This window comes from Chrysoperla carnea, chromosome 3 (genome assembly GCF_905475395.1).
Source record: "Chrysoperla carnea chromosome 3, inChrCarn1.1, whole genome shotgun sequence".
Taxonomy (NCBI): domain Eukaryota; kingdom Metazoa; phylum Arthropoda; class Insecta; order Neuroptera; family Chrysopidae; genus Chrysoperla; species Chrysoperla carnea.
Window position 1 is genome coordinate 42,941,859 of NC_058339.1, and position 26,417 is coordinate 42,968,275.

The 26,417-nt window shown below is 29.5% G+C and overlaps 1 protein-coding gene across 1 annotated transcript; it reads left to right on the forward strand.

Annotated features, from left to right (window-relative positions):
• Nucleotides 1–5,062: 5,062 nt before the first annotated feature.
• LOC123296043 lies at nucleotides 5,063–26,244 on the forward strand. The gene is made up of 10 exons (XM_044877505.1): nucleotides 5,063–5,198; nucleotides 17,201–18,037; nucleotides 18,461–18,683; nucleotides 18,746–18,962; nucleotides 19,811–20,086; nucleotides 20,625–20,715; nucleotides 23,768–24,604; nucleotides 25,067–25,289; nucleotides 25,359–25,575; nucleotides 25,875–26,244. Exons 2-10 carry the CDS (start codon nucleotides 17,204–17,206, stop codon nucleotides 26,152–26,154), a joined length of 3,198 nt encoding a protein of 1,065 aa, XP_044733440.1. The 5' UTR covers nucleotides 5,063–5,198; nucleotides 17,201–17,203; the 3' UTR covers nucleotides 26,155–26,244.
• The last annotated feature ends 173 nt before the right edge of the window (nucleotides 26,245–26,417 follow it).

Below are 26,417 nucleotides of genomic sequence, written 5' to 3' on the forward strand. Positions count from 1 at the left end.
TATCGTATGCGTGACAGATGTTTTGGGTTTTGTGTCATTTGTTAGTTTACTTTTACGTTTATTTTCTCTTAATTTTCATTTCTATACGAAATAAACTAATAAATTTAATGTCTTCGTTAAAATAAGTAAAACGTTTTCAAGGTCAGAATCAGTATCATATTATTAAAGAAATTTCAAATTTGAAGTTATGGTACCAAACTTCGAGGTTTTTTCTTTCAATAACGATCTAGAAAGGCAAAGATTCTATATTGGTAAAAAAAATGTATTATGTAAAAACTTTTTTCATTTGAGTTTTCAATGGAAATATCTTTTTGAACGTCAGTGAATAACGCGTAGATTATCAAGAGAGTCAGGATACAGACCCGCAGATACAGATGCGAATCATTGAGTAACAGATCAAATTTTGTTTGATGCGTGCTTAAACTTATCAAACAGAAACAAAGTAAAAAACTAGTATTTTGTTTAAAATTTAAGTTTAAAATTTCCAGTCCATGTAGAATATTTAAGCGGATCAAATTCATCATGAAAATTAGTTCGGAGTGATTTTAATTGGCCAGGAAAGCGTTTCAATTAACCAATAGATTTTAGTAACTGATCACAATTATTCGCATATAAGTAACAAAATAACATTAACTCAAAGCCAACCCTATGTGATTAGCGAACAAAATACATAAATTTGCATAAAAAATGATTCATTAAGTCTACGAAATAATCATGATTGGTAAGAACATTTAACCTTTTAAGTTTAGCAATTGCGAGGCAATAATGAGATGTTTAAAATTTGAAGGTTATTTAGAATATTTAAGCGGATCAAATTCTGCGGATCAAAACTGGTTCGAAGTGATTTTTTAGCGGATCAAAACTGGTTCGAAGTGATTTCAATTGGTTGGGAAAGGGTCACAATGGGCAAATTACTTATATCTTTTAATAACAATTTTTTTATTATAATTTTAAGAAGGTTTATTTTTATCTACGCCGGTAGTATATTTTGATACAATTTATTATCATTTGTTAAGTAAATTCTTGTAGTTAGATTCTTTTTACAGGGTGGGGCATGCAAGTGAGCGATTTTGAAAACGGTGAAAATTGAATCTCATCAACTTTTCCAAGCATTTTTTACCAGCTTATAAAAATTTTCTACTAATTATAATAGTGTTATAAAGCAAATTTTAATTGCGTGCGTCCTTAAGGAAATGTTGTTAATGAACCAAATGTATTGGATATCAGTATGCCATGATTTGTTTTCGCCTATCACGTTTTCAGTCACAATGAAGCGTTAGATATACCCGTACAAAGCGCTTACGCTGTTTTGAAGTGATTGAAATTTCATTGAGAATGCTGTGGCATGTGGTGAATAACTTCAAAGCTCACTTGTAAAAAAATTGCCGAGGCGGGCGTCAAACCATTGAAACTTTTAAGCGATTAAACTGCATTTACTAATTAAAACAAAATTTATATGAAACGCAATATACAATTTTCTTTAAAACACAATTAATTTATTTCAATACTGAATTTTTTTAAATCCTTTTTTACGTAATTTATAGTGGTAAACAAGTAATTTGTAAAAATTGATGGAATTTCTTTTATAACGTTTTCAAAATCGCACACTTTTCTGTCCAGTATTAGTTCATTTAGTACTTAAAATGTTTTATTTATATTTGGTTCTAATCTTTTGTTTCAAAAATTTATCAGTCTGGTCAAGGATTATTTAATGTTTGTTTTTGTTGTGTTATAAATTCATTTGTAACTGAAAACATAAAATTATTTACAAAAAAAATCTTTAATTCTGCATAAACCAGAGGAAAGAGATTTTTTTTCGTACGTCCCGTTGAACATTACATTGAAGGAAAAAGGAAAAGTTGTGAAAGTTGAACTTTTCAAACTATTTTTTTTAAATGATATTAAAAAATATATTCGATTTTTATTGAAAATTATTTTCAAAAACCTTTCGTCCATAATCCAGTGAAACATGTTTGCTTGCATAGAACTTCGAAACACTAAGTTTGAGTGTGCACTTACACAAGCTTACTTATTTTTTACCTTTGGTGTGCACTACACGTATTAAGCTATTTTTACCCCGATGACAGCGAGGGCTATTTGTTTTACTATTATTTTATCTATGGTTTGACCGTTATATATGTATGCATGCATGTATGCATGCATGTTCATTTGTTCCCTTATAACTTCTACATAATTTGACAAATGAGGTGTCGTTGGAAGCGTCTTGATCGTCCACAAGTTAAAAGCTCCCTAGAGACCATTAAGTCTTAAACAAAATCTTTCTCTAATTTACAAACAACTACTTGAGTATCAAACGAAAGGGCTTAATTATCATATTTCAAAAATATTTATATTCTTATAATTTATCACGAAATTCTAACCCCAAAATATTTTAAATATTCAAAATTGTTGGCGCCTAGGATAACAGACTATGTTGGCGCCTACACTTCATCGAATTCAAACCAAAAAGACACCGAACAAGAGAGAGTATAAATATGAGACCATATACATATACATCATACACTCTCTTTTCTCGGTGCCACTTTGGTTTGAACGAACGCAACAGGTTTCACTATGACTATTCAATCAAGCGACCCGTAAGAGGTCAATAATAACTAGTATGTAAATATTTTTTTTTTTTTTTCAAATTTCGTATTGTACCTACATTAAAAAATATTAATTAGATAGTAACATCCAGTTCATTCGAATGTGAAAATTAGTCGTTTCGTACACTCAAGTTAGTCTAAAGTGTACGATATTTAAAATAGTCTATTTCAATTAGTTCGAAAATAGCTAAATTAGTTAAGTTCAGTTAGTTGAGTTTAGAGAAAATTTAATAACGAAGGATTTTAGTGATTTCGAAACAATTTTGTTAGTTAAATTATAAAGTTATATAAGAAGTGAATTTGGACCACAACCAATATTGGCGGTAAATAACGTTAACAGCCAACAATTGGTGATTCACCGATAATTCCCCTTTTCTCGTTTTATCCAAAATCACCATGACATGACCGACAGATATACGATTTCTGACAATACCGGCAGAGGTAAGTCCAAATTGAACTTAAATTAATATAATTGTTTTATATTTTCATTTGGTTTTCGAATTAATTCATTTTCTTAGCAATATACAGTTCCCACTCGTGGACGTTTCAAATTTAGGTGCGTCCAAAATTTCAAAAACTAAAACTTCAACTAAAATGATATAAATTTTTTTCTAAAATAATTCATTAATATCAAAAACACTAGTAATAAGTTAGTTGCAAGTAGTCGTTAGATAAATAAAGCACTAAAGCACTGAATCTTATTTATGTATAAAAAGGTTTTAAATTGATTTATTCTACCTTTTGTTTTACTAAAATAATATAATAATGATAATACCCTTTACCTTTTCACAGTACATAAACACGTTAATGTAATGTAATAATAATACCTAATAGAAATAATAAACCTAACCTATAAACCTTACTTGTACCATATATGTAATACTCCTATAAAGAAATAAGCCCAGTAAAGACGCTGAAATAGAGAATCTAACGAGCGGTAAGCGAGAACGGTGCAGCATGATTCGGGCGGGTATACGTGTATCTTTCTAACTCTTTTGATCATGTTCATCTGTCACATATTTGTACAACCATACAACTTTTTAGTCAGTCACTTTCAATCCAGATTGTTGTACGATAAAGGCATGTATATCCGACATTTTCTTTCTCTGTCTCTTTGTTGCCACCTGGCTATAGAGCGTTCCAGTCTCTCTATATTTCAGGGATTAAAGAGGTCTTATCACAAGAAAAGTGAGACTATTGATAAGGTTCTCCCTCGTACACTTGGGGATGTTCGTTCTTTGTAGTACTGCCGTATTGTCTTAGATCATATATTTTACCAGATAGGCCCAACGTATACCAACTATGTACATTTTTGCTTCACAGAGAAGATTAACAAAGACAACAATACAATATTCACACAACAGCTGACAGAGAAACACAATAACATAGTATGGTATTGAATGCGCATAATATTATTGACGGAAGTCAGCTGCTTCAATAGTTACTGTTTGTTTAATTAATTCTGTATTAAGGTTCTAAAAAATGGTTAGATATTGTTTTATTTGCAAGGAATATTTTAAAGTAGACATGTATCACAGATAAGTAAAGTTGTACATTATATTGTATACAACTTGCATGATATATTGTATATTAAGACATGCGCATTAATAACCATGCTCTCTCATTTATTATACTTCTTAATAATCTTTGAGAGGTGGTTCTCAACCGATTGCCAGTTCTATCGTAAATATTCAAAGCATATTGTAGCATTATTATTCTCTTTCCTATCGGAGGGAGAGAGAAACTTATCGGTTATCTTACTTTCTTTGAGACACTCTCGCTTGAAACGAGAATAGGGCGACGGCTAATGGCTATATGGGATTATTACATATATTATTATGAAATATACTGAGTTATATATTTACACACAAGTTTATAAAATTATAACTTGCAACATAGAAGATAATATTTTTATTCAAATATTGTACATGATTTTCATTCAGGACTCAGAAACTACCTACCACAATATATTAAAATTATCTTTTGCTTATGTTTTCAAGTTAATTTAATTTATTTCATTATAATATTTCATGTTTGGATATCTCATTCCATCCACCTACATTTTATATATTTATTTCAAAATAATTCTATTTTATTGTTATTATAATTTTAAAAGCATAATTTAAAATATTTTATTATTTTAAAAGATATATATTAAATTTCCATCGATAGTGAGGATAGTGAAGATTTTACCTGTTCTACAATATATTTATTTCTAAATATTTAGTAATTAAGTAGGTTCCTCGGGAAGGACAAAAAAATCACGGTTACCTGGGATAACCTATAAATAGTGTTCTAGAAAAACATCTAAAGAACAAAAAGTTCCATAAAACCAGTATTATAAAGTGCACAATTTACGAGCTATATCGCTTGCAAGGAAGCAAAAGAAAATTTTTAGCCGAATTTGTTTAATAATTCCGGTCCCCAGGTTCCAGGCAAGTGGGCTAGACAGGTCCATTATGAGACTATCTCCCTCCAGAGATTAAAACCATTTCTGACCTGTAACCGACAACAACACGTAAATCCTTAATTCTATTGGCCTAAATTGGATGACAGTTTCGTCGAAATTCAACTCAAAGAAATAACATCAAGGTAATTTTCATCATAATTAGTCCAATTCTAGGGGAACAATCGATGACAGAATACGTTAAGCTCAAATTATCTCGGACGATAAATCCATTTTGTTCTTCGAAGTTTTATTAAAGAATGTGAGGTATGGTCATACTGTTCTTCTAAAATTATTAAAGGTATGCAGTAATTATTTAACCTTGTTGATCAAGCAGAATCGAAATCAACAACATATTAATAATTTAATCAAACAGTATTATTAGTGCAATAAAATATTTATTAATAAAAGAAATAAAGTGTTGGTTATTATTCTACAAAGGATTCATAAGGTCTCTCCTTTTTAAAATACAAAGACCTTTGGTGGCAGCATCTCCTCAGGACCAACCCAGGTACACGACAATATACCATGACCATTACCTTATTTTGGCTCCAATTTGTCGTATCTGCCATATTTTAACAAAAATTTTAAAAATTAGGTAAGGTGCACGACAACAATATTATTAAAGTATATCAACTTTAGCTTGAATTGAATTGGGTGTAATATCTACTTTAAAATTTTCTATTTTTTGTTTGCATAAAAAAAGGAAATTATATATTTTACATTTGTGGACATAACAAAGGGCAGTTTATACACAGATAGTTGTGATATCTGAGTGTGGTCAAACAACGAAATCCTAATGTAAATTTAAAAACTAATGAGAAAGTTTCTTTAATTTAATATTTTTAATTGAATAATTAAGTTTTAAGTGTTTTGTAAATACAAGGGTACATTCGTGCAATATGAGATACTAACCATTGAATAATGAATTTTAACTAGAGCGTTTTAATTATTCTATGTAAACTAGACATTCTGAAATAGTTCTATTTACATACACTAGAAAGTAACTCTTTCGGTTTTATGAAGCATCAAATAAAAACAATTAAACCGATAATTCTGATTTTTTTTACTATATTAAAGCTTGGATAAGCTGCCCGGCTACGCATTACTGTGGCTCATACTACTGCGGTAGAGCCTTCACTTCCCCGCTCTCTCTTGTCTTCCTTTTTGAAAATTAGTGCCTCACTTTTTGAAAATTAGAGTCACATACAATAGTGTGTATAGAGAGAAATGTAAAAATAAAAAAAACTTTTAAGAAAAAAAAAAACACAGTTCAAAAACAAATTAATATGCACTTAAAAGTGAAAAATAACGAAAATATAATGTAGTTACAATTATTATTATTTTTGGAGTCGGATTCAGCCAAGGAAACAACTGTGACAGACCAGTTTGTTACATTAGCTTGGCTGACACCGACTCCAAAAATAACAATAATTGTAAGTACATTATATTTTCGTTATGTTATACTTTTTAGTGCATCTTAATTTGTTTTGGAATTGTGTTTTTGAAGTCGGTTTTTTTATTTGATGATTTTTAGTGAATCTGAAGTAGACTAACTAATTTGTCATTAAAAAAAGAATCATTGAAATCGGTTGGCGTTATACTGAGTTATTCGTCCATTTGTCGCGCACATACTTAATGCAAATTTAAGACTTATATGGTTTTCACATGGACAACATTGTCAGAACTGGACCAAATTCAAATGAGACCACATGGGAAGCACGAGCTTTCAAATAGATAAAGAATCATCAAAATTGGTTCACCCAGTCAAAAGTTAACAAACATAAAAAAAATACAGTCGAATTGAGATTCTCTTTCTTTTTGGTTCGAAGTCGGTTAAAAATAAAAATTTTGACGTGACTGGGGGTTTGAACATTAGTTTCTTTGGTGACAGTCCAATAGTCTTACCACTGAGCCACAACCATTTAAAATATAGTCTTGTACATAATAATCTGCAATATGTTTGTGTTTGCTCTTGGCTAGAAATTGAAGGTGAAAATTCAATTTTGACGAATTTGTCAGTAGACATAACTTACAGTACCGCAAAAGGAGAATTTTTGAAGAAATTATTTGAATATAATACTTTTCGTACAGTTGAATTGTATCTGTTTGAGACACTTTGAATTATCCGATTGGGAATCAAATCGTCCTCGCATAAAAAGTAAATACCATACTATACTTTAATTCTCTTTGAAAATTAGCCGATACGTGATTTATATTTTTACAATTTTCCAAACCGTGCCTGAAATAAAACAATGAAAATATTTTTAAAACTACCCGCGAATTAACATCAATGTCAATGTTTAAATATATATGTAATAGCAAAATAATCAATTTTTGATTGCTGATAGTTTTACGGTTATATATTCCGCCTATCTGTTCATCTGCATGGATACAGATTAATGGTTCAAATTTTATTTTTGGAACCAGAGCTCAGAGCTTCATTAAAAAAGAGTAGGTATTTTGTAAAAAACATTGGCTTTTATATAACTAAAGCGTACATTTTTAGAAATAAAACAAAAATATTTGAATTATCGTTATTATTAAAATCATAAAAGTGGGTGTGTTGATGACACATTTCAATAATCCCTTGACGTCTTAAATTGTTTTTCATAACAAGGAGTTCATCAAGACTGTGTTGTGTGGTATTATTTATCAAAATTTTATTTTCTCATTTTGTATCGAAACGAAGTTGAAAACAAGTTAAAATTTAAATTGTTTTAATACCACTGATATATTCCCATTTTCCCAATGCAGATAGTAGGCACCAGACAAGTAAATGTAAACGTATACATACATAGGTACTACATACGTTTGGGCTACATACATATATGAAGCAGATAAAGGTGGTATATGCATTTTTAATACTGTTTGAGATTGCTTTGAGAATTGAAAGTGTTAATTAATGGGGGTCTCTTGAGTACATGTTGTTGGAGAGATACACACACGTTTTAATATCACAGTATTCTAAATATTACTAACTTATCACAAATTATTTAAAAAAGACACAACCAGTGAAAGCAAAATTTGCTATTTGTAATACCCAACCAAGAAAGAACGGCTTTATAAATTTAAAGCCATTTCATGTCTTCGAATTTATCGAAGTGGTATCAAAGCTTCTAAACGAAGGTAATAAAATGCAGGATTTTTGGAACTATGTTCCTTATTACACGTTATCGTTCAGATTTGTTTGCTGGTTGGGAAGTAAAACCAAAAAAAGTGCAAAAAAAAAAAAAAAAAAACCACCCCAAAAACCGACATGTAAGTTTTCTAGGAAAGTAAAACTTTTTCAATCGATTTAGCTTGCCATGAATTTTGATAAAATGCAAAAATATTTTTATAGCTTTCTATTTGTATTTTTTGTCAAAATTTTATGTTTTCAGAAGTATGTCTTTTTTAAACTAATACTATAATTAATTCATACAGTAGAAAATAAAATAGCGTTAAAATTAAATTCTTTAATCAAACAAGTATTTGACTTCTAAAATTAATACCTTAAATTTTCAGAAAAACATCTTATAAATAAAAAAAGTAAGCGCTACATTCATAATGTACCAAAGTACGAAGGGAATATAGTTTCTACCAGGTGTCCCACGATACCTCTCGTTCTTTTTTATTTACTTGAAAGTTGCTTTAACTGGGATGGTGTTTAGCAGTGATTGTCATAGATTTGAAATCTACTTGAACAATAATTGAATTATTTAGATCATCTCATTTATCAAGAACGTGTCCAAAGGAAATACAGTTTGAAATGGTTTACACGCGGGCGTGGCTTTGAAACCTTTAATGAAGATGCATTGTTAAATGAATATACAGTCATTGAAAAATAGATTTCGTCTTTACCACTATCACACACGGGCTAGTGCGAAAATTATTTTCAATCTCTAAACTGTATAATTTTTTGGTATTTTGTAAAGCCTATGATTTTTACCACATACACATTTTTAAAACGAATAGTTTATCTCACTTTTTGCTATTTGTTCATACATAGTTTTGCTTTTTTTTTACAAAACATGCTAGAGATAGTTTGTTGCTTATAAATATATGTTATACCCTTGATAAAATAAGTTTAGTTTGCTTTTTGTTTTTCATACCAACAATTTTCATTTGATTATATTTCTTTTTGTTGCTTGTTCTTTTTAGTTAGTTGAAATTTTTATGATATTTTCTATTCTCATATTTCATTAAATGTTCCTTTTTTTTTTTTTTTTTTTTTTAATAGGGAGAACTTTTTTTTTTTTAATATAAAACATCGAAATAACGAATACATGATTTTATTTCTAGTGGTGTGAAGCTGATTTTTTGTGGTAAATCGTCGAATGGATTTACTATTTTTAATTTTTTTTAAATACATGTGGATCATGTGAGATCTAGATTCTGAGAGATTCTGCTTTTCAAAACTGAAAATGCCGGAAATATCAAAAACCGGAAAATTTATATAGCACCCTCGAACTTTAATTGATGGATATCAATGAATTCAATATATGCTATTTTCTTAATAAAAGTATGCATCGATCGAAATCTCATTGGCAAAATGCTTTTTTTAAGACCGAAAATATGGCAGACTGTCCTACCTTTTCATTTTTGAAGTGAAAACTTTATCATTAGTCGCGTTCCCTAGAGATTTTTGATAGGGTTAAAAATCATAGATTGGCCATTTCGGAAGTGCCATGCTTACCATGTGACATATATACCACGTTGAAAGAACCGGTTCTCGTCCTTAAAGCAACCAACAACTATTAATCTTTATACATAATAAAAATATTTATTGTAATACTACTAACTCTAAGTATATAAATAAAGAATAAGTTAATAAAGAATTTTAAAGATGATCCTGACCTGATCAAAGAAGCTAAGCAACATTGGACAAAGTTAATGCTTGGATATATGGGAGCCCGCTTGAAAACACTGCGTGTTGTTTCTTTTTTATTACTTATAATAGGTTGGCTGATAAGTCCCCGGTCTGACACATATATGGCGTCGCTAGTATTAAATGCATATTATTTTTATATAGTACCAACCTTCAAATGATTCGTGTCAAAATTTGACGTCTGTAAGTCAATTAGTTTGTGAGATAGAGCGTCTTTTGTGAAGCAACTTGTGTTATTGTGAAAAAAATGGAAAAAAAGGAATTTCGTGTTTTGATAAAATACTGTTTTCTGAAGGGAAAAAATACAGTGGAAGCAAAAACTTGGCTTGATAATGAGTTTCCGGACTCTGTATTTTTTCCCTTCAGAAAACAGTATTTTATCAAAACACGAAATTCCATTTTTTCCATTTTTTTCACAATAACACAAGTTGCTTCACAAAAGACGCTCTATCTCACAAACTAATTGACTTACAGACGTCAAATTTTGACACGAATCATTTGAAGGTTGGTACTATATAAAAATAATATGCATTTAATACTAGCGACGCCATATATGTGTCAGACCGGGGACTTATCAGCCAATAGTATATTTTTTTAGCTACCATATTAATTTCAATGAAAGAAACATTTGAATTATTCATACAATAAAAGGTCCATACGACTTACTTCCAAGTAGAGAGGATAAAAAAATATCATATGTTTTAATATTTACAATTTTTTTTTGTAAAAATTTATTTTTTCATTTTTTTGTGAACCCGGCTTCGCCTCCTGCATCCCCCAGGGGCTTCAACCCTTGCAACCCCAGTGGGGACTTCGTCCCCTGCACCTGCATGACGTTAAAACTACATAAATGATAAGTGATAATAGTGACAATTATACAATTTTTCATTCGGCAAAAAAAACGGCTTGACCGATTTTGCTCAAAACCTAATCAGGTCTAAGTTACATAATTATGCGTTAAATGAAACTGGTCCCATGTCAATATCATCATATGTTCTCCAGATATGCGAGACGAAAATTAAATCCGAATATACATACATACATACATACATGTGCATACACGAACATCCTTTTAAAACCATACTATTCAACTCTAAAGGCCTTGAAACGTGGAGATATGTCTAAATTTTCAATTTGCAAAATTGGACCCATCACAATAACTATCCCACTGGGAAGTTAAAAATTAAAAAAAAAAGTTTTTCTAAAGTTTTAAGTTTTCACTTCTCTCGTTTGTTACCATGCCTGACTATCGATTTTTGTTAACTTAAAGCAAAAGGGCCAAATAACAATTAGTGAAAATCTATAGTCTATGACTTACTTATTATAAAATATATAATAATATAAATAAAATTATAAAAATTGAGTTTTAGTCTGTCTCTCTTTGAACTCTTATCAAGGATAATTATGAAAATAAATACCAAAATGCTCGAATTAAATTTCGAATTAAATCTTATCTCGAATTAAAAAAAAAAGAAGAGTTTTAATATGTATGGATTCAGGGATGCTCAAAATAGATAAAATTTAATGTAAACTTATTTTTTTTTGATCTCAGTATTTCATTTCCTTATAGTAGGTACAAGCAAATTGAAATGTTGATATAAACGTAAAAAAAACCTTATTAAAACATTTTTATAATACCTACTTTTGTATTGATAAAAAATGAATCAGGTATAAGGAAAATGCATTTCTCGTAAAAAAAAAATGAGTAACACTTTACTGTTGTATAGATTGAAATATAAGTTAATTTTACATTTCGTTAACGGAGTTACATGCATCAATAGTGAATCTGATTGTAAACAATCATTTAAAATCATTCATGCGAATTTTATATATGAAAGTAAACTACTAATAAATGTGTATTAGTTATTTCAGACAAGTAATTTTAACCATTGTTTACTGACAATTATTATTACACAACCATAAATATAACAATAAAAAAGGACCAAGTACTCGTTAATCCTAAAGACTTCTTATTAACTATAATCCAAATACTCCCACTGCTGGGAAATTACTGATAACGAACGATTTCAAAAGAAACAAGTGAAAACAAACAATTGACTTAGTTAATTGTTGAAATACCATGCATAGACAGTATTGATTACTCTATCACATTACACATATTCCTACCATGTCACACATACGTAACTGATAATCCCATATTAAAACGTACTATAAAATTAGCATCAAATGTGTGCCCTCGTGAGTAAACATATTGCTCATTTACGAACTCTACCTCACTTTTTATGTCCTGAGCACACTGTAAAAATTTCAGCTTGATATCTTTTTTCGTTATTGAGTTATCGTGTTGACACATATACGGACAGACGGACAGAAAACCGATAATGGAATAATTAGGTGATTTTATAAACACCCATATCAAAATTTTGTTCGTAGCATCAATATTTTTAACCATTACAAGGTTAGGTTGAGTTAAGTTGCTGTCCTGGGGTGGATCACACTTAGACCATAGGGTCCGTTGTGATACCGAAAAAGGATTGGCCCATCCCCGGCCACTACTCCAAGAACCAATTGGAGCTGTTTCAGAACAGCGGGAGAGCTTTGGCGTCGGTAGACTTTTTACAAACTTTGGGCTTGGAGTCCCAAGCGTTACAAACTGGGTCTAAACTGAATATACTATGATATATTTCATATATATGGTATACAAATTCTCCTGTGATTTTTCGCTGAACTACAATTGTTTCATTTCCAGTTGAAAATCTGTTAGAACCTGCATGTAAATCGCAACATGTAAATCTGGTCAGTATTACATGTTTATTTTATATTTATAATTAGTTTTATAAATTATCTTTTATGTTTGTTCTTTGTGTCTTTGATTTAAAATGACCTTAAGTAATGCAAAAAAATATATAAATAAATTTATTCATATACAATACGCAAATTAAATGCCAAGGAAACTCTTAAAAAAAAATCAACTCACAATTATAATAATAGGTAATAGTGTTGTGAATGCTATATTATGTTAACATGCATATACAGGATTAATCTTGATAGGACATTAGGACACCAGAGGGCGTTTTTTAAAGGAGTAGCAAAATTTATTTATAATTTATGTAATCTTAGAAATTTCTAAAATTCCAATTGTAGACCTATGCATAACCATTTATATAGAGGTTAAGTTTCTAGAATTTATCAAGGCGTAAGATTTATAGAAATAATCTAAAGACTTAAGGGCCATTGATAGCAAACCACAGTTCCATTTTGAGTGTAAATATGAGATTATGTTGATTATCTCGAACAAAAAACTAGTTTCGGCTTCAGCCCAAAATCGACCGAAATTTCGGTCCAATCGGAACTTGACAATCACATAAGAGTAACAAAAATGTGTGTGTTTGTGGTTGTAGTTTAATATTATGTGGTAGTTATTTGGTATTATGTGAATGTATTTCATTCTGTTGTACCTACACCATATTATAGAATACCATACTCGATAACTCAAGAACTCTTTTAATATTCAGAAATTCCTGACACGAACTTTTGCATTTTGTCGTATAGATTTTATTCTTTTTTATCTTATTCAAAAATTTATACAAAGATTTTCATGTTTCTCTTCTTTTCATGAGTCTCAGTTATACGAATCAATGAACAGCCTTGTTCTTCATATTTTGAATAATTAAATAACTTCAGCGCCTGCACTATCATGATGGTATTAAATTCAATGTCATTTAATAATAAAAATTAAATTCAAACAATATTAGAAACTTGACTTAAAGATTAATAACAGAATCTATTTAGATCTAATTTGTTCGGTATTTGTGCAATTTTAATTATAAATTTTCGATGTGTGGTGTTTATGTATATTCATAATTCTTATAATTGGTATGAAGACTTCAATTAAAATTTATAAAGAGATACTTTGTATACAGTAAGATAATTTTTTGATTGTTTTTAATTCCACGAATTAAAATATTATTTACAGTATTAGTTACCTTTTTGTACCCGCCTATGTAGTGATTATTAATACTTAGACATTTTATTTATTTACTAGTAAATTATTAGACGGCATTGGTATTATGTTTACAAGTGAAAAAGAAATTAATTGGTTAGTTTAAAAACTATTTTGTTTGTTGTTTAAAAAACCCGATAGATGTCCATTAGACAATGTAAAATCTAAAACATTTTTTGTTTTTGATTAACCATTATTCAATAAAACATTATTTTAACAAAACTTGAATAAATCTTCATATTTTTCGTTTCAGAAAGTAGTATCTTGGTTTTAATAAAATAGTGGTATGTTTATAAATAACTCTTTTCGGAAATATTTCAAGATACACTTTATCTCAGCCACTATCTCAAACATTATTTATTACAATAATTGTTTTCGTCGGGTAAGGCTTCTGATTTGTTGGTCCCTGATGATGCCAAACTTCTTTCCAAAAATTCACTTCATTAATGTGAATTGTGAGGAATTAGTCTTATACTAGAAGTCTGGTCTGCATTTGTATACTAAAAGCGTATCTACTATGCTAGCGGAAGTTGTTCTAATATTCAGTAAATTTTCTGAATATTTAGCTTGTGTGCCGTTAATTGAATAGATCGCGCAATGTTCAAATGATAAAAATTAAAAATTTATATAAAAACAATTAGTTCCATCGTTGTATTTTAAAGAGATTAAGAAAACTAATGTACAGTTTGGCAAAGATTTTGTTAGCCATTTAAATTGTACGAAGTAAGAAGAGTTTTTATGGTAAAACTTATTTATAAAACAACTGTCACTGTGTGTTAAAAAATTGCTCAATTTTTTATATTCTTAAGTGTCCTTACAGTTTTCTTCAGGCTTGGTACTGTACATTCTTTTCTTCAAGGTTTTGATTAACTTATTTTGATTAAAAGCAATTGATAAATTTACAACCATACCAGGGCGTTTTCTTTTACAACAAATAATACTTCACATATTTTTTATTGGCAACTACTTTCTCTTAAATAATTTTTTATTATGCTTTTCCATGAAAACTAGACCTAATTTTCGAAATATTAATTTGTTTAGAATTTGTTATTTTCTAAAATTTCTAAGAACTTCATCGAATCGAATTCAATAAATCAATAATGTTTTAATATTTTTTAATAAGCGTTTTGAAGATAGGAAGTAATTACTGACGAAATTATGTAAAAAATTTAATAAAATTATAAAATTTATTCAGTCATTTTGAATAAATAGTTATAATACTCCAGTAAATGAGGAGAAAAAAAGACGAAATCTCTAAATTTTGTCTTATAGCACCGATTTTGATGAAAATTTGGGATTAAGCTTTGGGGGTGGTGTTTTTGCCCAAGGGTTGGGAACCACCCCCTTCTAGGTGGTGGACAAATATATGTTGAAAATAACCACGATAATCGATCGATTGATGGAATCTTAGCAAAAAGTGTCATTCAAGTATATTTCGAAAAGTCAATGCTTTCTCAGTTATTGCTGTTGAAATTTGAACACATTTGAAGGAAAATTAACGGAGTTATAATGAAAAGAAAACTATGCGACACAAAAACTGATGAATCTACCACGGGGACTAAAAATAATTTTTGCCGCTTTACAATTTACTTTATATAGGTTCTGACAATATACTCAAAAAAAATTTAGCAGTTTCGGATATTTTTTGAAGTATTAAATAAATAAAAAAATAAATAAATAAAAAGAAACTTTTCAATAAAAAAATTCTGTATCGTTAAATAATTCGCTACAAAAAAAGTTTTGCAGGTAAAATAATCTGCGGAAAAAGAGTTAAAGTTTTGCTCTCTAAACTTTTTTTATAACATTCTTATTTTTCGAGTTATTTAACGATAAAGACGTTTTTCTTGTTTTTTGCAAATATTTCGAAAATTTTGCAATATTTCAAAAACTATGTATCCGAAACTACTATAACTTTTTGACCATGTTATCTGTACATAAATAAAGTAAATTGGAAAGTGGCTAGCACTGATATTAGTTCCCGTAGTAAATTCATCAGTTTTTGTGCTGAATAAAATATAAAGACAAAGATACGACCAACTTTTTTTTCATTATAAGTTCGTTAATTTCCGTGCAAATGACATGCAATTTTTTTCGTTTTTAAGGGTTTATGGTATTTAAAAATGTGTAAGATAAAAAGTGTACGATATACTTTTTTCAAAAATTTTTTTCTAATTTTTCATTTATTTTTCCACCTTCTAGGGAAAAGCACCACTCGGACCATATAACTTTTCTTTTTTGGGATCTTGTTTAATATCCGTCAAATTTTCAAGTCAATCGGAACAATAGGAACAATGTTAGAAGTATATACCTTCTTTACTGGAGTATATAAGTCAAATTTTGTTATCTTTAGTAGAAAATAAACCATAATCATACCTTCTTTACAATTGTATAATAAACAACAGAAGAATGGTGCCATTTTGCAACTATAAATAAACTTTTGTTATCTATAGAAGAAAATGAACCAATAATACCTACTTACAATAAAAAACAGTTTCATTTATATAACATTTGTTCAAGTGATTTTCATTGTGGCAAAATATAAGCATAATAATATTAGTGATTTAAATTTATTTTATAAAGTTTGTTTATATTCAATCACCATCCATTTGAGATATTAATTTTGGTGACCAAAAATTGAGGTGAACGCATAGTCAATTTACTTCCTTATTTCAATTGCGTTAGGTGATTTCTAGTGTATTGTTTATAATTGCTGATCTGGTACTCCAATCTATGACCTTATATTAACATAGGTTTCTTACAAAACAAACAAAAAATTAATAATTTAAACAAAGTTAATTGGCTGTGAGAGTAATCTTGCTTTCAAAGTTTTTTTTAAAAATTTTAACGTCATATTCCAACTCTAATATTTAGTGTTCATTCCTAATTCGGATGAAGTCCTTCATAAAAATTTGAATATTTGTAAATTTGGAATTTTTTTGAAATTACGGTCCTTATCAGGCGTTTGGCGCATGGGGACTAGACAAAAAAGTGTCCGACTTTGGTTGATTTTTTTTTAATTTTGAAAAACAGTTAGTTAGAGAGTGCCTGCCAATTTATCAATTTCCAACAAACAACTGTTGTATTTATATAAACACTTCGACACTCGTGTCGTGTAGGTATGAGTTGTTTTTAAAATTCATGAACATACATTGTGCAGTAAAACGGCGGATGCATCTACCCAAACTTTTCTTATAATAATATATCCCAACTATATAACTCAATTTTGTCTGTTACTTCTTGCAAAAGATAGTGGAGGGCAACTATTTTGGTTTACGGCCTGTAAATAGAGATTAATTTTTTGCTTCATTTTTCAGATAATGGCTCTGAAAATTTACCATCTTTTATCAATAATGTCAATTAGTTTACCAATATGTGTGAGTTACAATATATTGGTACTTCTTCCATACTCCGGTATTAGCCATTTTATAGTGTATGAACCATTATTCAAAGAATTGGCTCGTCGAGGTCATAATATGACTGTGGTCAGTCATTTTCCATTGAAGCAACCAATGGAAAACTATCATGACATAAGCTTATATGGACTGTCGGAAATTTTTAAAGAAAAATTTGATGTACCAATTGGTCAAAAAGTATCATCATTAGAACATTATAAAACTCAATTAAGGGTACATCGAGCTGGAATTGAAATGTGCAATGAACTTTTGGGAGCGCCACAAGTACAAAATTTATTAAAATACAATGGTACTTTTGATTTAATTATTCAGGAGCATTTTAATGGTGATTGTTTTTTTGCATTTAACCACATATTTAAAATTCCTCATGTGGCGCTTAGTTCGTGTACCTTATTACCATGGGAATTCGACATAATGGGAGCTCCTATAAATCCATCATATAACGTAGTGAATTTACATAGATTTTCTGAAAAAATGTCGTTCTTGGAACGAGTTCAAAATACTGTAGCATTTTTAATTCAAGCATATGTTATACCTGATTTGGTGTACCGAAACGAAATTGATAGAATAATTAAAAAACATTTTGGAGAAGGTGTACCACCTGTGAAAGAACTGGCTAAAAATACCAGTATTTTACTAGTTAATAGCCATTTTACTATTAATCGACCTAAACCATTTCCACCAAATATTATTGAAGTATCTGGATTACATTTAGGGAAACACAAACCATTACCAAAGGTAAGTGGAAAAAATGACTTCTTTTTTTTTCTCTATTATAAATGTTTGCCTGTCTTACCAAAGTTTTGTACAACACCGTTTGGTCTAAAAAGCCTTAATAACTTAAGGCTCAACTATCGGATTTTACAAATAGAAACGGTAAAAAAATATTATAGTCCGTACACTTGTCAAGGTTTTTTTATACCGGGAACTTGTTAAAAAAATTAACAAACAATTTTCATCTGTTTTCTCACCTGACATTGGTTTGCCCGCTAAACAGTTAGAAAGACTTGTGCAGGAAATATATTTTCAAATGAAGTTAATCTAAGAAAACTAAAGGATCCAGGGCTCTTATTCCTGAACTTATTTTGATTGAAAAAGGGAACGGAAAAATAGATAAAAATGCTTGTTCAAGAAAATTATACGTCTGATAATTTGTTTTAGGAAATTCAAATATTTTTAGATGAAGCAAAGTATGGAGCAATCTATTTCAGTTTAGGTTCAACTGTAAAAGGAAGTTCTTTGTCAGAAACATATCGTAAAATGTTTATAAAAATTTTTGCAAAACTTCCTCAACGGATCTTATGGAAATATGAGAATGATACCCTGCCTGGAAAACCAAGCAATGTAATGATAAACAAATGGACGCCGCAATATGACGTGTTAGGTATTGAATGCTACAACTGAAAAATTGTTTGTTAATCACAATTATTAAATCATTATTTTTAGCTCATCCAAATGTTAAAGCATTTATTTCACATTGTGGTTTGTTGGGAATAATCGAAGCTGCTCATTTTGGTGTACCAATTATTGGTATACCATTTACTGCTGAACAACATACTAATGCCCAATTGTTAGCTATGCATGGTGCGGTCACTGTTTTGGATGCTGAAAGTTTCACTGAACAAGATTTAATGGAGGCAATTAACTTCGTGCTGGATAAAAAGTGAGTTTCAATCTTATATCACCTAGTAACTTCATTATAGTGGTATAGCTCTCTCTAGTTAAAACTGAAATGAAAATCTCAATTGTCTGACCACTATAGGCTAACCACATTTATCTTGCTAGTTTTGAAACGGAGCATTAGAAGCTATTTGGTAAAATCTTCACTTCAATTCTATTTGGAATGATGTAATAATTGTAATGTCACTTTGAGTAAAACTACAAAACTACAATTAATGTTTGAATATTTTGTTATTGATGATTCATATTTTAAATGAACAATTATACATCCGAAGCAGAATCGATTCTTCGGTGACTTGGGTTCATATTTAGTACAGACGTATATTTCTTAACATTCATATCAAAAATGAGAAAAAACAATTGTTAAAATTGAGATACTTTAACTTAATGTTATAGTGAGTAATTGGCAGTGGCAACAATTTGGAAGAACCATCTTCTAACAATGGATGGACAAACTTTAAAATACAATTAAAACGACAACGATGATTTTTTGTAGATATCACTATGTCGATATCGGTGTGATCGCTATACTGGCTTAACAATTGAAAGAATAGTAACATTTACAATATTTATTGCTGGTGGGTGTCCGGCTTATTTTGTTTGGTGATATCACAATGCTTCTGGAGGATAGCCCTATTCAATACTGTAATATTACATATGCCAACATATACACTCTAGAATCTGTCTCTATACCATATCAGCGTTGTAGTAAACACCATATAATTTCTTTCCGTGTAGCTTAGTCGTATAAGTAAGATATGGTATGAACGAAACTGATTAAATAGATAAATTTAATGACATGGATAAGTAAAATTTTTTTCTTTTTTACAGAACTCAAGAGAAAGCGAAACTAGTACAAAAATATTATAATGATAGACCAATGTCAGCACTTGATACATCTGTCTGGTGGGTGGAATATGTCGCTCGAAATGGTGGAGCTGAGGCTCTGCGAAGCACCGTTCTTGATATGCCACTGTATCAAACAATGTTATTAGATGTCGGACTATTTTTACTTATTGTAACATTAACGATAGTTTATTTCAGCTATAAAATTATTAAAATTATATTGAAATTTATTTTTAAAAAATCTACGAAACTAAAAACTGAGTAAAATGGGATAAACGCATTGTCTTTTGTAAGAAAACTAAATGGAACTTCTAAAACTCGAATATCATATTATGAAAAAATAAAACATAGATAATTTTATAAAATTAACAAGCTATAGCGGAGAAGTTTTGTTATTTTAGGGTTAATTAATAATATCATAGACTCTGCTTATTCAATCATAGGCTATCCTTGAAATTTTGTCAGGAGAATCTATACTTTTATTCTTCTGAATATTCCATGGTTATCATTCTATGTAATTGAATTTCTGTGCATTCCTTGTATTCTTTCTAGGTACGTTTCTATGTTTAGAGGTGTCTAAAATGTGTGGGATCAATTAGAATTTAAGTAACGACGGTCCTCTATGAGGAATCGGTATCATTACATCTCCACGTAAATTATAGGTTAACAGAAAAGAATTTGGCAGGCATAAACACAAAATAGAAAAATTTTAAAAGTTTATCTTAAGCAAATTTTTTTAAAATCATCTTTTGTTGAATTTATCATTGTACTATTATTTCCATAAGTCTAATATTTATAGGAATATTTGTAATTATGTATTTAATCTATCGTTAGTAAATTTACTTAATAAATTTTGTTATTTAACTGTTAAACCGAACCAAGTGTTTGAGGTACACAAATATTTTAGATTACCATCAGATATGCCATTCATAATTGAAATATGTGACCCATGTGGACTGGATTGCTCAGCTTATTACATAATTCGTTTCACTGGAACTGGAAATATCGATTGAATGGAACTATAAATAATATCTTTAATGTATCTCTTTCTGTTTCGTATTTAGGCCAATATGAGTCACAGTTACCAAAAAATAGAGCAGTGTGGTTTATGCATTCTCAATTATAAACCAAATAAAATTTAATATAAACAAGTGAAAATAAACAATTGACTTAACTGTTGAAATACCATGAATAGAAAGTGTTGATTACGCAATCGTTTGTTTTTTTTTTACGTGATGTAAGTAAAGAAAGATAGTTACTCTTTACACACAGATCGAAAATCTAAGTGTATCACCAAGCATTCATTACTCTATGAAAATTGATCAAATTGATAGTAGCAATTAAAAACGTAATTTAATTATAAAAGAGAAAATTAAAAAAAAATTATAAATATGTAAAATACAATATATTTACGCACATTTTGCTAGTCCTTATAAATTTAAAATGTAATCAATTTAATATCAAAGTAAAATTTAATTTGACAATTTAATTGACAATAAATAATAAATACTTATTTTAATCAACCTTTGATATCACATTAAAATAATTATCTTAAGTACGCGAAAAAACTATACTAGTACAATAATTTTGATTACAGACGATACACAACTGTCGGCATTATGTGATTTAATAAAGAAATCTTAACAATACTCAGCTTAGTTTCATTTACAAAACACTTGTTTCAGTGATTTTCCTGATTTTTTTTCCTTGTTTCTATTGTGGTAAGTATAAGCAATTATTTTACTAGAAGTGTTTTGTTGCTTAAAATATACTTTGTGGTCAGAGTTTGTTATTTTTACCACAATATCCATATAACACCATAAAAAAGAAAACTTAAAAAGTTTGAATGCTTTTTCTAAACACGTGTATCTTTGAAACAGTAAACAAATTTGTCATAAGTTCAAAGTAGTTTCCAGATTTTTAGATAAAAACTTTAAAGGAAATATTAATATACCCACATTTACAGTTATAAAAAGATAACATTCAGCAATAGTATGGCAATAATAGTCAGTAGATTTGGAAAATAACATTTTACCCCTAACATTTCTAAAGTAAGATGGATCGTGATATGGTTTTAGCCATTACGTTCTAGAATATCTAGAATATATTTATAAACTTTGTGAACATTGCAAACTATGGAGAGATAATTTTCCTCGTTTGTGCATTCAAAAATGCATATTTTGTACATATAACATGGTAAATAATGATTAGAAAAAGGATTTTTTAAATTTTTTTTTTAAATATCTTCATGTCATAATAAGTTTTTTATGAAATAAAAAATTTTGAATTTTTTTTCAAAATTTTTTTCCAAGTTCTGCTTTTGAAATCGGAATTACCAGATCCTCAGGTACTTGCATCATAAAATCGTTTTTCAAGGGAAAGGTCATATCCATCTTGACTTTTATTTGTGATAAAATATTAAGTTATTAGAGCCCCTATAACATTGACATTAAAAAATAATAATTTATTCTGAGGCGTCATAAATTTAAGCTATGAGATAAGACTTAATTCGTAGAGTAGTTAACTATGCCATAAAATACTTGGTAAACAATACGTATCATAAGATGAGATCTGTAACTAGGACGTGGCAAATGGGGCCCCCGCCACCGGCGCAAAGAAATAGGGGGGTGAAACAAAACGTATGTTTTATACGTAAGACAGAAAGTTAGTATAGAATCATCTAAAAGGCGCTCATTTATTTACAATTTTATAAATTTTATAATTTGGCGATGGAGAAAAATTAAATTTTTTGAATTCTGAATTCGTCATTAAGTTAAAAAATTCTATTTTCTTCATAGCAAAGGCAAATTTGATCCAATCTTATCAGAATTCGACACACACATTTGTGTGCCAAATTCCGGCACCAGGACTCCATATTCTCGAAACATATTAGAGCTACGTTAATTTTGACAAATTTGAAAAGTGTGGCTCAAATTTAGTAGGATTACATACTTGGTTTATGAAAATTGGATAAAATTTGGACATGAAAGAGCAAAATAAAATTTTTTGGATTTGACGTCATAAAATTCAAAAATTCGATTTTCTTGATAACAAAGGCAAGTTTGATTCGATCTTATGGGAATTTATTTTGAAACCCACTAATTTTGGGTCATTCTTTTGAGCTGCGATGTCAGTTTTTCGCTAACTATCACTTATGTGAATAACTCCGGCACCGGGACTCTATATTCTTGAAACCTATTAACGCTAGGTTAATTTTGACCACAAAATTGAAAAGTATGACCTAAATTTAGTAGAATTACATACTTGGTTTATCAAAATTGGATAAAAGTTGAGTGTGATAGAGCAAAATTAAATTTTTTGAATTCTGATGACGTCAAAAAGTTCAAAAATTAGATTTTCTTGATAACACAGGCAAATTTGATCCGATTTTATTGGAATTTTTTTTGAAACCCACTAATTTTGGGTCATTATTTTCAGCTGCGATGTCAGTTTTTCGCTAGCTATTACTACTGTGCATAATTCCGGGGCCAGAACACTATATTTTTGAAACCTATTAGAGTTAGGTTAATTTTGACCACAGATTTGAAAAGTATGACCTAAATTTAGTAGAATTACATACTTGGTTTATCAAAATTGGATAAAAGTTGAGTGTGTTAGAGCAAAATTAAATTTTTTGGATTCTGATGACGTCATAAAGTTCAAAAATTAGATTTTCATGATAACACAGGCAAATTTGATCCGATCTTATTGGAATTTTTTTTGAAACCCACTTATTTTGGGCCAATCTTTTCAGCTGCAATGTCAGTTTTTCGCTAGCTATCACTTATATGAATAATTACGCGACCAGGTGGTCTAACTACTGCGAAAGATGCTTATTATTTTACTATAAGGTCTAAAGGTGGAGTCATGATTGCTATTACTTCTGCCTTGATCCTCGTTTTATGATTATGTAACTTGAGTTTCCTTTTTTATTTTTTGCAGGAGATGGGTTCGAAAATGTATCAATTCTTATCAATAATATCAATATGTCTACCAATATGTACGGGTTACAATATATTAGTACTTTTTCCTTACACTGGGATTAGCCATTTCATAGTTTTTGAGCCATTATTTAAAGAATTAGCACGACGAGGTCATAATATGACGGTTTTGAGTCATTTTCCATTGAAACAACCAATAGACAACTATCATGATATTAGCTTGCATGGATTATCGGAAATATATGTTGAAAAAGTTGATGTTCCAATTGGTAAAAGAGCTTCTCTATTCCAAAGTTACCAAACCCAAGTAAGAGTACACCAAAGAGGTATTAATATGTGTAATGAACTTTTGGGAGCGCCACAAGTGCAAAATTTATTAAAATCCAATGGTTCGTTTGATTTAATTATTCAGGAGCATTTTAATGGTGATTGTTTTTTTGCATTTAATCACATATTTAAAATTCCTCAAATAGCGCTTAGTTCATGTACATTATTACCATGGGAATTCGATATAATGGGAGTTCCTATAAATCCATCATATAACGTAGTGAACTTACATAAATTTTCTGAAAAAATGTCGTTCTTGGAACGAGTTCAAAATACTGTAGCATTTTTAATTCAGGCATATGTTATACCTGATTTGGTGTACCGAAACGAAATTGATAGAATAATTAAAAAACATTTTGGAGAAGGTGTACCACCTGTGAAAGAACTGGCTAAAAATACCAGTATTTTACTAGTTAATAGCCATTTTACTATTAATCGACCTAAACCATTTCCACCAAATGTTATTGAAGTATCTGGATTGCATTTGGGCGAACCAAAACCATTATCAAAGGTAAATTTAAAAAATTTGTTAATTTTTATCACATCATTACCATAGCTCATGGCATATTTTCTAAATGAAACATATTCGAAACATCTTCGATTATTCGCTTGGCTTAAAGAATTTTTGTTGTTGGTGTTTTTCGAAACCGTCAGCTTAAGACTTTCGAAAGCCTCCAAATTTTTCTATTTTATTTTAGCGTCTGAAAAACTGTTTTATCTAAAACCTTAAACATTATTAGAAATCAACAATATATTTATAATAGATTTTAAGCCCGAAATTTTGTGAAACTACGTTCTCGTTAGATATTTTTTTTAAAACCGAATACTTCTTCATTTTATGAAAAGTTTAAGGTTCTTAGACCTAAACTTGAAAATTTATGATCGAGAACAGAGTAGGTATATTAGTAAAATACGTAACTATCTTAGAGAATAGAAATGCATACAAATAATACTTTTCTTAATTGTGTTTTAGGGACTTCAGACATTTTTAGATGACGCAAAATCTGGTGCAATATATTTCAGTTTTGGTTCAACTGTTAAAGGAAGTTCTCTATCAGAAAAATATCGTAAAATGTTCATAAAAGTGTTTGCAAAGTTACCTCAACGGGTTTTATGGAAATACGAGAATGATACCCTACCCGAGAAACCAAATAATGTAATGATTAACAAATGGATGCCACAATATGATGTGTTAGGTACTGAAACTTAAAATCAAATTCAAAATCATTTCTAGATAATAACCGTTATAAAATTTGTATTTGTAGCTCATCCAAATGTTAAAGCGTTTATTTCACATTGTGGATTGTTGGGAATAATTGAAGCTGTTCATTTTGGTGTACCAATTATAGGTATACCGTTTTTCGCTGAGCAACGTACTAATGCAAAATTGCTAGCAATACAAGGCGGGGCTACTGTATTGGATGCTGAAAGCTTTACTGAAGAAGATTTAATGGAAGCAATTAACTTCGTGTTGGATGAAAAGTTAGTTTCAATCTTATAACACTTTATTATACAGTAGTAGTATAGCTTAAAAGTTAAAAACTGATGAAAATCTCAATTGTCTGATCTCTATAAGGAATAAGAAGCCTTTTGGAAAAATCCTCACTTCTTTTGTTTCAATTTTACTTCAGGAAGCCAGTGAATTTATATTAGATCCAAAGTGTCACTCCTTATGGCTTAGAGACAAATTTATTTTTCTTCAAATACCACGAAGGTCATATGGATCGGAACAATGCTTCCGTAAAATTGAGTACATACTTACTGTTGATGTTTTTTTACAGAACTCAAAAGAAAGCCAAACTTGTCCAAAAATATTATAATGATAGGCCTATGTCAGCACTTGATACATCTGTCTGGTGGGTGGAATATGTAGCTCGAAATGGTGGAGCTGAAGTTATGCGAAGCACCGTTCTTGACATGCCGTTGTATCAAACAATGTTATTAGACGTTGGAGCATTTTTACTAATTTTAGCTCTAACCATAATCTATTTTAGTTATAAAATCATTAAGATTATTTTTAAGATAGTTTTAGGTAAATCGACAAAGCAAAAAGTAGATTAAATTAGGGATAAAAATCATTGTTCATTATCAGTATTGTGGAGAACATTTAAGCAATTTGAAGTAATTTTAATATTTTTTTTTTCAATTTCAGTTCTCATTAAGATGACTTATATACTATTTAAAGAAATTTAATTTCATTAGAAGGCGTGTCATTTGTTTCACGCTTAAAAATATTGATGCTACGCACAAAATTTTGGTATAGGTGTTCATAAAATCAACTAATTAGTCCATTTCCGGCTGTCCGTCCGTCTTTGGACACGATA

Excerpts from the sequence above, each read along its gene's own strand:
- LOC123296043 (XM_044877505.1), top strand. The coding sequence starts at position 17,204 with ATGGCTCTGAAAATTTACCATCTTTTATCAATAATGTCAATTAGTTTA. Across the intron at positions 18,684-18,745 it reads GCCGCAATATGACGTGTTAG|CTCATCCAAATGTTAAAGCA; the intron begins GTATTGAATGCT and ends CATTATTTTTAG. Across the intron at positions 25,290-25,358 it reads GCCACAATATGATGTGTTAG|CTCATCCAAATGTTAAAGCG; the intron begins GTACTGAAACTT and ends TTGTATTTGTAG.